We start from the raw sequence: 13726 nt of genomic DNA, 5'->3' as shown, positions 1-13726 counted from the left end.
TGCACGTGTGTTTATTTTTAAAACAATTTTTAAAAATCAAAACAATTAATTTTGGTTACAATAACTGTGGCATCTTTGGGCAAGTTCTATTTGCCCGTAAGCATTGTTCTCTTCCATGTTTAGTATGCTTATTGTAGAAGATAGTTCATAGCGTCGCTGTGCTTCGCGACATTCCACTCTGTATCTTGTGGCTCTTCTCAACTTGAAACAGCACACACAACTCACGGCACTAATAATAATCAAAACTAATAAAGGAAAAATCAAAGATGTTAGACTTATTCCTAATAAAGCCCAAGTAGTCGCATTATGATTTGTTGTGGTTGATGGTTTGATGGTTTCTGTTGCTTCATTGTTACTCATACTAGTATTAAGAACAACAATAGCTGTAGATGACACTATAATATACAATTGCTTAATAAAATTATATTAGGAACACGACATTACTTATATAACTCTTATAACTGGTAGCATCCTCGGTAGAGATAAGAGGCAAGAAAAATGAATTTGTCAAGAGAGTTGAGGTTTGTTTCTCCCTATGGGAAGCTTCAAGGAAATAATAAAGAGCATCATTATCAATTTCAGTTACTTGTTTGAACGATTTCACTGTAATCCTCGATTGCCTGTGTCCTGAATTCACCTTCCACTGGCTCAGCAATTTGATTAGTATCATTAAAAACACTGATACTGTAATAGTAACAAGTGTCTGGCTGTAGGTCAGATATAAACACTATCTTTCCATATTGATCTGTTAGTAAATGATAGTGAAAAGCTTCTGTGTTTGCATTAGAGACATTAGTCATTTGTTTATATGACAGCATAACTGTCACTATGGAGCTACATGAATCCGGCCATTTAATTATTACTTTTAAAAATGCAGTTGTAGTACCGATGTGAAGAAACTCAACAAATATTCTGTTTGAAGCATCTATAGAAAAATATTATCAAAATGATGGCTTTTGCATGCTCAGCTACATTTATTATTACTTGTAAAAATAGTTGTGTTCTCACTCATTCCAACCATGTTAACACTCCGCAGATTAACATGAATAGTCGTATTGAAAGGTACTGGAACAAGTGATGAAATATACATGTGATCTTCCTCTGGTGAGGCTTGGCTTTGATACAAAACATCTCTCAAATCATCAATTGTTTCCACAAGGAAATACAGTGGCAAAGTGTGATAAGGACCTTGTGCTGCTGGATACTAAATAAAATTAGATGCATTTGAATTTTATTAGGCTGGCTATTATAATTAACTTACTGTCCATTGCAAGCTGACGTAGTAGCTGTCATTGGAGTAAATAGTGCACATTGTAACATCTGTGGGTTTAAATGGTCCTATATTTGTGTGCAGATAAAATCAAAGTCACATTTAGTTAAACTGAATAACTTACTGTAATGGATTAGACTGAAGTTAATGGCTTTCTCCTTGCTACCCATACAGCTGGATGCTCTCAACGTAAATGTGTAATTGATTTTGGGGATTAGCCCTGTAAAAATTGTGGGGGAACTATTCCTTTGGCAGTAGGCGTTGGTTGCATTACATGGTACAATAGTAACAGTATAGCTGTAAGATGAGTGGTGGGGTTGCCACTTTACATTCACGCTATCTACTGAAACTTGGACAGCACTGATGTTCAAATGTGTTAAGGATATACCTGATAAGCAGATGAAACATGTCAAAACATTAATGGTCTCACTTGGATAAATTATATTGATTTTACAGCTAGCACAAAACCCGTCTTGTAGGTCACGACAAATAACAACAGATCCATTAACCTGTGGAACACTTGCAGGAAACGAAAGCACGCTCACTGCCTTTGCATTTCCAGTCTTATCACTCAATCTTGCAGTAAAAAGACCATTGCTACGTACAGTACCAATTGGGGAGCCAAAGAATTCAATATCACCTGAAAATGCTGTACTCTCCCATTGGAGCGATGCACTGGATATTGAGCAGGTGAAATTTATTGTGGTGTTAGGACAATAAAACCCATCAATGTCACCACAAGCAAGGTTGTGTACTGTAGCTGAACTAAAAGCAACTGAAAAATTTAAATAAGAGAAAAATATTGAAAAGTTCTTATACAAAACTTACAAAGCAGTAGTTCTAGCTGTAGAAGCAATATTAACTGCATCATCTCTTGTCAGACACAGGCACAGCTTAGGGAGTAGCATTGATATGAATAGCATGTGACATGAGTAATTGAGTAGAGATGACATCATAAGTTAACTAAAATGAAAATCACAAGAATTCACTTCATGCTGCGCTGCATGCGCTGCAGGGCGGGCTCTGACGTAGAACTGACACTTACCGGCCGGCCAGTTTCAATGGTGTTCTCCATGGGCCATTCCCAGCAATTTCCCGCTCTTGCTTTTTAGCTCATCATTTAATTAGTAGAAATACACAGAGGCTAGACAGAGCAACTATGAGTATGACTCAGCTCAGTCAGCTGACATCCAACTTTTTCTATAAAACCTATTTTCTCACTGGAGTCTACAATGAGTGCCAAAAAAATGTTGTTGGTCGTCGTCTTGCTAAGGAGTAAGTATTAATGACTCACAGAGCTAGCAAATTTTATATTAACATAGCATATTTTTCTCTCTTGCTTTTAGTGGCATTGGTGGTGTTGGATAAAGCTTTTGCAAATGTTGAGCTGGCTTGTCCTCGATTGTCGGTACCACCCGGGACCAGTACGATCTTCTACTGCTCAACCAATGACAGTTCCAGTGGGCTGGATATACGCCTAGCTGGTAACCCGCCTGATGTTCCAATATATGGTTCAGTACAGGAAGGGTATGTCATAACTGTGGTCATAACTACTCTTACTTAATGTGTGTAATGGTTTTAAAAGTTCTTACACATGATCCTACAGGGGCCATCATACCTCAGGCCAATGAGGCCATGCATGTATATTTTAAATTCAGTATGTAGATCGCCCAGAAAAACATTGTTCTCTTCTTTCTATTTTATGTTGCTTATTCAACCCAATTGCTACACTCGAGAGTCAACGGGATCCATTTGCTTTATAGCTCAGTTGCGAGTTGCATTTTGTCATTGACGTAAAATATGAGCCATGGAATAAATAGCTAGCATTATTAAGTATCATAGCATGTCACATGGATACACTTTTTAATATGATATAAATACTGCACTAGTTTCAGGATCAACTATAGCAACAATTGTGGTTACACGTACTTTATTTGTAATGCAGTGTCATGCTCTAAAAATGAAAACATGTTAATTAACAAAATGAATGTAACCACAAATGTTGCTAAGCAGCTGGTGCCAATAATTATAACATAATTATACTGATACTTTATTACATTATACTTATATATGTATTTGTGCACTTCTATTATAGGCATACAATGACCCGTGGGCTACTCACAGTGTCTGTTGTGGAGAAGACGTCAGCAATACTGAGAGTAGCAATCAGTTTCAACGTGAGCCTGCCGCTTCTGAATACGTATCTCACGTGCACCTCCATAACCAATGGAGAATACGATAGTTGTCTTCTGTCGTACCCAAGTAAGTAAACTATAGTAATCCACAATTCCACATAATTGATTTCATAATTAACTATTATTTGTATTATTTTTGTATAAATTAAATGCAACTGAAATCACTTATAGGACCTCGTTTGGATCCTCATGCTACTGTACTATGTGAAGACAGGAATGAAGATAATAGATGCTCTTTAACAAGCTTGTCATGGAATGTAAGTTATAGTTTATGTTCATGATACATATAAGAGTATTACTGATGTATTTGGTCTTGCTCATTTAGTATGGTATTTATTATTAATAATAGTGCTCGAAGAGTCAACTGCCTTTAAAAGAAGTCGAGGTGTGGTTAGACGGTGATGAAAAGGCTAATGTATCTCAAAGTACCTGCACTCATTACTTCAGAGTTAATGGGACTAGACCTTTTGTTAACAACTTGACTTTAGTTGGTCACTATGTGACTAACTATTCATCAACAGTGACAGCTCTAATCGGTAGGTCAATGTTATGATTTTTATAGCAGTTTTGTTTTATTTTCTATAGACTTGCAATCTCCGTTTCAAATCTCAAAAAATGAGAGTAAGCATGGTAGCACCACATACATATTTGATGTAGTGGAAGAGCGAAAACCAAGCAGATTATTGGAGCTTAATGTTGTCCGGTCAGACAACATTACCATTCAAAAAGAAGACGCTCCTCCGCTATACATAGAAGTATTTGGAAATAAGAGTATAACTTACTCTTTACGGACTTTTTTGATTAATGGTGACTTCCTTGTTCTTTATGAACAGAATGGCACTCAAAGTTTTGAGTCAGGACCCAACACTAATGGAACTAACACAACTCCTTCAGGTAAAGTGTTAATTAATTATAATCAACTTATTATATTGTTACTATAGGGACTTCAGCTCTTAAATATTGTTTGTTATTAGTTTTCCTTTATCCCGTGCTGATTATAATAACTTCATTACAAACTTGTAGTTAAGTAGATGTGAGTTTGGCTATTACTAGTATTTGTAATCATTAATTTTTTACCCTTTGTTAAAAAATATAATCTATAGTTTATAACATAGATCTAGATCTATATATTTTATAATAATTTCACTTCATTGTGATCCAGTGTCAGCAAAAAGTAAGGAGACTTGACTTTCTCTAGGAGCATAATATGTCCTTGCATTAGTTGAGGCTATAGTTTCAGTAGTATAGACAGGGCCTGATCATCATTATAAAACCCATCACTGTCACCACAAGCAAGGCTATGTACTGTAGCTGAAGCAACTGAATTAAGACATAGATAGACTATACTACCCGTAGTATATTTATGATTATTAAAGATTAAAATGTGCTTTTCCCAATTAAAACTTACACAATTGTAGCTGTAGTAGTAGGACAAATTACAGCAGCATGATGCCAGCATCTCTATGACACATCAAACAACTACTTATTATGATAGAGAAACCACAACCACCAGGGCTATTTTATATTATGTATTGTAGATCTAAAAATAGCACAAAAAGCATACTTCAGGGTATGTTTTGGGGCTTTTCCAAAGTAAGAAAGATATCACGAGTCAGCAGCTCTCTCACTGGTTGGGTACATATACAGCCGTGTAAAGCCTAGCTTGCTCATGATGTGGAGCAGATCACCAGAAGAATGTTCGTAGAGCCACGCACCTTCGAGAGCACCTTTATCTTGCTGACAAGTAAGTCTCGAGACTATTAATTGCTACCACAACTGCCTTACTTTCTCACAATCTCACTCTCAAAGATTTAGTTACATTGTGCCTGGGAGATGTCAGTTTGACATGTTTTCCATTAACTGTGCCTCTGGGAAGCAGCGTAACATTGTACTGCTCGGCTAGCCCTGGTGGCCTGGACATCAAGTCAAGCAACAATCCAGATATTCCTATTTTTGCCACAGCACAAGTAGGGTATGTCATATAACTTAGATCTATTATGCATCATGTTTTTAGATCATATTTTGAACCACTTCAAAATATTCAAAATAAATTACCCCGTTTACACTAGCCCAGAAGTGATTTAAACTACTTAAGCTACTTAGTAAAGTAACTGGTTAAAGTTGTGTTTACACTAAACAAACAAAACTAGGTAGATAAGATAAAAGAGCAGTTGGTTTTAAGGGTGTAGTTTCATATGGAGCGCCGTAGTGGACAAAAATAGGAATATTGATTTAGCTATAGATAAGTGATGTGGCGATGCGCGAAGCGCATCGCCTCATTAATGCATCGAATTCTTGATCGATTTTTTGATCGATTTTGCATTCATTATCGATCATAAATAATAACGCACCTACACCTTAGTGGGCGTGGTCATTACAAGAGGAGGAGCCTATCTCGCACGTGATCGTGAGTGTGTCATGGCCATTGATATGGCCGAGCAAAGATTTCTACACAATTTCTTCGATTCTGCTATCAGTTATCTTGAAGACTTACCAGTAAAAATTGAATCTGGTGAGTCTGATCCTCAAGCTGCTCTATTACAGTTGGAGCTATTAATCCGAGACTTCTCTTTTTTAATCACTGACAGTTTGCAGGGAGTTAATGAAGACTCAATATGTCACTTCATGAATGCTATTGGAAACTTAGCGTGTCTTATAGCTGTGTCAGTAGAGAGGGAAGAAATTAATCATTTTTGTGCCAGTCGTCGAGGAAGAGGCAGACCTGCCATTTATATACCGAAAGATCAACTTCGTTTTTTGAAAGAAAACAACTTCAAGAATGTTGAAATTGCAAACATGTTACTGGTTTCACCAAAGACCATTTCACGTCGCATAAGCCTATTTGGACTGGAATGTGTTAACGAATATAGTCATATTACTGATGATCAACTTGACACATTGGCAGAGGATTTCATACATGATCACCCTTTCAGTGGGCAAAGAAGCTTTGAAGGTTACTTAAGAGCTCGTTCTCTTAGAATACAACGTGTTCGCATCAGAGATTCTTTGTATAGAGTCGATCCATGTGGTGTGCAAGAGAGGCGCAGAAAAGCTCTTCATCGCCGAGTCTATTCTGTTAAAATGCCTAATAGTTTGTGGCACATAGATACAAACCATAAGTTGATCAGATGGAACTTTGTAATTTTTGGAGGCATCGATGGTTTTTCTCGCCTGCCTGTTTTTCTTGAAGTGCACAACAACAACCGCTCATCCACAATGCTCAATTGCTTTTTGAATGGTGTCAAAGAGTATGGACTTCCATCTAGAGTCCGCTGTGATAAAGGACGGGAGAATGTGGCAGTATCACAGTTTATGTTGAATGAACGTGGTCCTGAAAGAGGTAGCTGCATAACTGGACGGAGTGTCCATAATCAGCGTGTTGAGAGATTTTGGAGGGACCTCTTTGCTGGTTGTACATCTCTCTTTTATTACATCTTCTACTACTTAGAAGACATTGAGGCCCTTAGTCATACAAATATGTACGACCTCTTTTGCTTACACTATGTCTTTGAACCAAGAATCGCTCATCACATTAAGGTATATCCAGTGAATCAACTTTAGCATCCAATGATACTTTAATTTTTTTAGTTATTCCGTGAGACGTATAGTCATCATCGTATGAGAACTGAGGGCAATAGGAGTCCTTTGCAGTTGTGGATCAGTGGAATGGCAACCATGAATGATACTGATGTTGTCAACACATTGGATTATGTGAGTTTATTGTATCAGTCATTATTTCATTTTTATAAGTTTCCAAATGAATAATAAGTACATTATGTTGCCGAGAGGTTATTAAGTAAATTTTCTCAGGTAAAGGGCCTCTATTACTTTTCCTCCATTTTGTCAATTTATGAGCCACGCCCATTAATTATTTTTTCTGAATTTATTCACCAATGAGATAATGTCATAAAGGGGAATGCTAGCTAGCAGTGAAAATGACACACACACACACACGTACAATGCACACATATAGACACACACTAAATGGGACACATTATTTTACAGGACCTACATGCACCCATTATTTGTATGTTAGTTTTGATACTGTATAGGGGGTATATTTCCCGGGGAAAATATTTCACGAATATCACCTTTCAACCTATTCACAAGAAAAAATTTTTGCGTTTTTCTTCTAAGATTATTAGTATGGTAAAAAAATAATTTTCATAGATAAAAATTTTCACGAATTTTTTAAAACCGCGAAATTAGTGAAATTAAATCCCCTTGAAATATACCCCCTATACGGTGTAACCTTTAATTACAATAATATAGGATTGCAGATATGGAATTGACTGGGATGGCCCTGTATCATTGCAATGTGATGATGATGATAATGAGACATTTGTTCCACAGATACCTTGCCCTCTTACTGATGAGCAACTGGTATTATTGAAAGATATTGATGTCCTTGAAGAGAGAGATGACTTTGGAGTTGGTCTGTACCTTCAGATTAGAGACTATGTTAACTCTGTTTCAGTGTGAACTACTGACATAACTATAATTGTATCATGTTTGATTGTACTTAATAACTTCATCTTTTCATTAACAACATATTAACAACATAATGCTTTAGATTGCGGAGGCTCAGTCATAATCATGATACAGAATAAAATTATCAGAGGCTCATACATAGTGAATGATAAAGGATAAGGCCATGTTTAAGTGCATTAAAATTAATTGACAAAACCAGGGAACTATTAGAGATAATGGTTGTCAAAACAGAATGTGTAAAATAATCAAGAATTCCCTTTCATTTGATGTCAAGAGTGCCGAAAAAGTTACAGATGATAACTATTGCAGGCCTTTTTTTGTAATGCTGCATGCAAATCATGTAAGGTAAATGCTTTTTCTTGATTAGTAGTCTACCCATTGCTCCAGGAGTTGGCATGTTCACTTGATCTTTTCCCCTGCACAGAGAATGGCAAAAGTGAATAGAGAAATGGGCCTAATTCATTATAACTTGCTCTGGTAAGGTAAGGTAAACTTTGCAGCATTTAGCCTGGCTTTATCATATCGGGTCAGGATTAATGATAACATGTTTAACCAGTGACAAGAATAAATGATGAGAGCAAATGATACATGTCTAATGTAAAAGTGATAAAAGTGCAATTAAGTTATCATGTCTTTCCATAACCACCATGATAAACCATAGCCTTGTCCATTGCCAGTCTAAAGTTGACATAATCCGTGTGCTTCTTAGGTATTACTAAGCTAAGTGCGCAAGTTGAAGCCATTGGATAAGTTTCTTCATGAAACGTCAACGTTGGAGAGAACTGAAAGCCGAATACGGGTAGGTACTTGTATCCAGAAAAATAAAGGAGCACATTTTGCAGTGGAACTATTCCAATATCTGAAGTAAAACTAACAGTCATTTAACATGAAACAAACATTGTTACCTTCACAATCTTTGAGATATCTTTTAAAGTATTCGTAAGCATCCCGCTCTAGATCGTCATCATCAGTAAAATTCACAGTCAGTAATGACAATAATATATCTAATATCGAATAGAATAAAAATTATAAAATTGTGGCATATCTATATACCAGCTGTCAAATCTATCTCAGGTGCCGAAAAAAGAGGCTTGAAAAGCTCAGTGTGACGAGACATGTAAGTGCAGAGATTCAGATACTGAAGACCATCTTTCATTTGATCCAACTCCGCCTTGCTGATCAATAAACAGAAGTACATGAGTAGAGTATGAACTAAATCCTCCTTTTCCTCAATTTTCAAATTTAATAAAGGTTTAGTATATCCAGACTCAGCTATAATATCCATACTCCCTTCAATAGCTTCATGAAATTCCTCTAAATTTTCCGAATCATTAATCTGATAAAAATAAAGTAAAATTGAAGAAGTAATGATGATACCTTCTTTATTTTCTCTTTAACTACACTAGATGGTACACACTCAATTTCAAATTCGATATCTACTGGATTCCAGCCACATAAATAATCATATACACAGTGAGCCAAGAAAGGAAAAGAAAAGCCACTGGCTATTCCTAAAGAAAAGAGTCTTCCTATCTTGAGAAATTCATTATGCTATATAAATGAAATTAAGTAAAGCAATGTGCAAGTAAACATACTACACTCACAAGTACACTATAAGCATTCTTCCTAACAACACAATGCTGCTCGCCATCAAAATATTTATCTTTCAGGGAAGTAGCAAGCAGTGTCCAATACTCAGCACTGAGCCCACCAGCATCACAGCCCTCTTCTCCAGCAAATGATATCTAAAAATAGATTTAGCCACATTATGTATTGCTACAAAATAAATCACTTTTAAGTGCTAAAATTTGTTTCAGTAAGCAAAAATAAAAATGTCACAAAATTAATGCTTGTTCATAAAATAGGGGATTTTCATTTCATTTTAAAAATATTGCAACAGCACACGAGTGGTTTGTGGATGCAACAGCACAACATGAGTCCACCACAATATACTTACAAGTAAACGAGAAGGTAGTTTATGAGGGTGAGCTTCGATCAGTTGAAAAGAATCCTCTATAATCCTGTCTCTGGAAACGGTAACGGGCATATCAGATCTTGATAATATTATATCAAAGTCAGCAATTACATCTTCTATCGAGGAATATGACTTGGAGAGCATTGCTTCAAGATCTATCAGACGTTCCTCTCTATATTGATGAAATCATGAACACATTAGAATTATTAGCTGTCAATACCTGCAGCTGGTCATGTGCTCTTTCAATAATGGTAGTAAAATGAGTTCCTGGCACTTCAAACACTTTTCCTTTACCTATAAAATTCAAATAGAAGTTGACATGATTATAGAAACAGTTACATCACTTACATCACCTACAGCAGTGGCCACAGGAACAGAGAGATCTCTCTGGAGTGGTCTGATATACACCTTCCCTCCTCCCACGTAGGCCTTTAAGTATCGTGGTGTCGTTGTGAAGTTGTACGGTATGACTTCAAGCTCTCGTGAATTCTGCACACACCTCAGCAACTCAAAGCCACCCCCTTCTGCTAGGAGAGGATAGGACGATACTATTTGGTCTCTTAATTCCTTAGCATTAAGTGAGGGTGACATGGTGACTGACTTTTCCCCTGCACCAGCATCTAACAACATCAATTTCATTACCTTCGTTGTGGGTACTCGGTCAGCCTCACGATTCAGCAAACAAAAAAAAGTAAATTGTAATGGTTTGGAGCTGGCTTTCCCCGCTCTCCTTTGATAGGGTGCAAAATTAAGCCTCTGTTCCGCCTGAGATCTTACACTCCTCAGCGCCCTGGCTGCTGTATACGAGGCACTGCCCAATCCTAGAAAGACAATCAGAAAATAATTATAACAATAAAATGGCGCTGCGAGTCCAAAACACAGTAATTTCTCACCAGTTCGTTCGCTAGAGCTAGAGAAGGGTGAATCTACGCTGGAAGATGAAGCGGCGGGTCCTCCTGCTCCTATGGTCATCATACTTGGCCTCGAAGAGGAAGGTCCTCCCAGGCCCACCGAGGCTCCCATCGCGATTGGCCTAGTCCTACTGTTACGGGGTGGAACTGAGATGATAGGTGGCGGAAGAGGGGGTATATCGTCCTCGTCAGCCATGGCATACGGAGATCCAAGCAGTTCGATAGCTCTGGTTAAAGTATTTCTCAGTTCATCCTTTACCTCCTCACGACCTGCCATTGTTAAGCTATCAACAAATGGCTCGTTGCCACTAGTAGCCTCGATTACAGAAGATACGGAGAGCCAGAGCAGAAGCAAAATAGTGGCAGTCAAGCCAGTCATAGCAGGGGCAGACTGGCAAATGTGGCACTCTACTCTGTGCTTTGAGCATGCGCAGACTGAACACCCACTCAGATAGGTGGAGCTCGGGCTGCTCTAGCTACTGCTACTATCTAGAGAGCAGGACAATTTTTCACCAGTGAAGACTTAACTATTGGTAAAATCTTATGAAGATGAAATAAAAAGTACTGGAGCATGGTATGTATTCATTAATAAGTCAATGATAAATAAATACTCCTACATAATGCATGTAAAATTTTGTGTGCTTTGTTGAGCATTGAGTGGTACCACAACTACAGTACTTTGGAACCACCAGGCTTTGAAATTGCAATACAGGTCTACTGTGTTGTCATTGTACAACAATTGTGTTATGGGTCTGATACAGTGTAATTGTATTTGATGTAGTTTTGTCTATGCTTGCTTTACTACTACCTACTACATGTATATACCTGTATAGGGTGAATTTTTAGCATAGAAAAAAAACATTTAGGCCTTATCAATGTTTATTCAGTAGCAAAACTTTTGGTAAATGAATTATTGTTGAAAGTTTTATAAATAGCTGCCTGCATGCATTTCAAACCCCAATTATAACTGTTATTTCCAGAGTGCCTTGCCTATGGTATAGTGATTGTAATTGTAAACTTTGTTTACATGTACATGGGTTTCCCCCAAAGTATGCTAAGTAAGCTAAACAGCATGAGCTTTGTGAGCCGACTAGCACCGCAGCACAGTACATGACATTTGCAATAACTTTAAAAATTTATTTAAAAATTTAATTTTGAATGGAATCAGCTCAAAATTTCTACGCAACATAAGTACTTGTATGTGTATCAGAAAACAATGTAAAATTGATAAAATTCCCTCTTTGTATTTTTGATGAAATTTGGTGAACGTTGTTGCATGTAATAGAGAAATTTGGAAGTACTGGACTCAAACTTCCCTTTGTACTACAATACAATGTACTACAAAATGTTCTGCTCAATTTTTGAGCAAATTTAAAAATTGATAAAAAATCCAAATTTTATCTGAATTGGCTCAAGTTTTCTATGCGACATAAGTACCTACATGTATATGCATCAGAAAACATAATAAAATTGAAGAATTCTCTTTTTGTCATTTTTGATTAAATTTGATCAGTGTCCCTGTATATAGTACAGGGTGTTTGGCTCAATTTTAAAGCAATTTGACAATCCATTGACAAGAAGCTGTATCAGCACTATGCCAAATCTCATGAGGAACCCTGACTCTAAGTATTATTGGCAATGTCATATTGGTTTATGATAAACAGTTCTTCTCTTTCCCAATGCATGTATGTATCGTTAATAGGTACTGCATATTTCTCTCTTCTCATGTTTGTGTTTCTTGACTCCTGTCCTTGTGCATCTTTGTCCCCTTTCTCTCCTTTACCTTTCTCTCCTCCTCATACACACGTACGCATAATTATGTCTAACTTTTGCTCTTTCTCGTTCCTTTGCTAGGTCTCTCACATGTCTTCTCTCTTTCTTGTGTTAACACAGTTCTAGTATCAGTAAGCAACTGTAAAATACCATGCACATACATTAATGTATACAAACATCATCATCATCATCATCATCATCATCATCATCATCATTATTATTATTATTATTTTATAGTACATTGGTATATCACAGACATTGTCACTTGCTGCAATGTGGGAACAGGAATGCAAATAAAATGCTAACAAAATTGTACCAGTAAGACACAATGCACACTATAGTGCTCTTGTGTACAGTACTGCATGTACTGAGAATGAGAGGGAGTATAGTGTCTTATTATTGAATCCATGTACATTTGATTATTTTGGATACGTCCAATAAAGTAACATTAATGCTGTGTTGCATTGGCTGAAGCATAATGATAGTATAAGTGATATGTAATGTACATGTATTTAAGTCAATGGATTCCTGGGTAATTGTAATGGTAATTGTCGCAAGCCTACGCATGTATGACACTGACTCACTAATTGAGTAAAGCACAGGTACATGTGCATGAATGCCACTGCCACTATGTCTCAAATAAACAAATTATCACAGCCATTACCATTACTGAAAATCATTACTTTTGTAATAAATTTGAATTACCATTACAATTCATTGCTATGCACCTCTCTTTCTTTCTACCCTTTTTCTTTCTTTAGTGCCCCAATCTTGCAATGTACCTCTATCTTGCAATGGACCAAGGTACTACTGATGTCATCACATAATGAGTCTTACATAATTCAAGTAAGCTCCAGTACATATTTCCCTTGTTATGTTTCTTTCTGTGGTTTTAGGACAAAGGCGTCAAGACAACACTAAGACTAAAAAATGATTTATTAAATTAGTTCGTTTTTTATAATTATTATTGTTCAAATGAAATATTTGACACTGTGCAGAAATGACCTTCAGTAAGCAACAGGCAGCATGAAACTGCAAATGAATTATTGTTGTACCATGCATACATTGTTGTATTTTTGTATGTTTTTTTAAATATAAATTGCCAAAAAAT

General features: G+C 36.6%; 4 protein-coding genes and 1 long non-coding RNA gene across 5 annotated transcripts; 3 read left to right on the top strand and 2 right to left on the bottom strand.

Moving 5' to 3' along the window:
* Nucleotides 1–45: 45 nt before the first annotated feature.
* Nucleotides 46–2406, bottom strand: LOC109583482 (uncharacterized). Its single transcript, XM_019998864.1, has 9 exons — nucleotides 2316–2406; nucleotides 2099–2233; nucleotides 1701–2045; nucleotides 1395–1658; nucleotides 1262–1338; nucleotides 985–1204; nucleotides 587–925; nucleotides 445–543; nucleotides 46–395 (listed from the first exon to the last, which is right to left on the bottom strand). The coding sequence occupies exons 2-9, from the start codon at nucleotides 2139–2141 to the stop codon at nucleotides 46–48; spliced, it is 1737 nt and encodes a 578-aa protein (XP_019854423.1). The 5' UTR covers nucleotides 2142–2233; nucleotides 2316–2406.
* Nucleotides 2407–2459: 53 nt separating this feature from the next.
* LOC109583484 (uncharacterized) lies at nucleotides 2460–4579 on the top strand. The gene is made up of 7 exons (XM_019998866.1): nucleotides 2460–2545; nucleotides 2593–2797; nucleotides 3366–3532; nucleotides 3637–3722; nucleotides 3815–4001; nucleotides 4051–4359; nucleotides 4407–4579. The coding sequence occupies exons 1-7, from the start codon at nucleotides 2503–2505 to the stop codon at nucleotides 4490–4492; spliced, it is 1083 nt and encodes a 360-aa protein (XP_019854425.1). The 5' UTR covers nucleotides 2460–2502; the 3' UTR covers nucleotides 4493–4579.
* Nucleotides 4580–5782: 1203 nt separating this feature from the next.
* Nucleotides 5783–8030, top strand: LOC109583483 (uncharacterized). Its single transcript, XM_019998865.1, has 3 exons — nucleotides 5783–7002; nucleotides 7054–7176; nucleotides 7738–8030. The coding sequence occupies exons 1-3, from the start codon at nucleotides 5884–5886 to the stop codon at nucleotides 7945–7947; spliced, it is 1452 nt and encodes a 483-aa protein (XP_019854424.1). The 5' UTR covers nucleotides 5783–5883; the 3' UTR covers nucleotides 7948–8030.
* Nucleotides 8031–8483: 453 nt separating this feature from the next.
* LOC109583485 (uncharacterized) lies at nucleotides 8484–11241 on the bottom strand. The gene is made up of 9 exons (XM_019998867.1): nucleotides 10825–11241; nucleotides 10280–10752; nucleotides 10152–10225; nucleotides 9914–10103; nucleotides 9561–9701; nucleotides 9334–9507; nucleotides 9010–9292; nucleotides 8862–8960; nucleotides 8484–8815 (listed from the first exon to the last, which is right to left on the bottom strand). Exons 1-9 carry the CDS (start codon nucleotides 11219–11221, stop codon nucleotides 8583–8585), a joined length of 2064 nt encoding a protein of 687 aa, XP_019854426.1. The 5' UTR covers nucleotides 11222–11241; the 3' UTR covers nucleotides 8484–8582.
* Nucleotides 11242–13369: 2128 nt separating this feature from the next.
* LOC109583472 (uncharacterized) lies at nucleotides 13370–13546 on the top strand. Its single transcript, XR_002185544.1, has 2 exons — nucleotides 13370–13461; nucleotides 13512–13546. It is a non-coding gene; the product is annotated as an uncharacterized LOC109583472 (long non-coding RNA).
* Nucleotides 13547–13726: the final 180 nt, after the last annotated feature.

This window comes from Amphimedon queenslandica, unplaced genomic scaffold (genome assembly GCF_000090795.2).
Source record: "Amphimedon queenslandica unplaced genomic scaffold, v1.1 AMPQUscaffold_13303, whole genome shotgun sequence".
Lineage (NCBI taxonomy): Eukaryota > Metazoa > Porifera > Demospongiae > Haplosclerida > Niphatidae > Amphimedon > Amphimedon queenslandica.
Note: the sequence above shows the minus strand (reverse complement) of the source record. Positions and strands in the feature narration are given on the sequence as shown.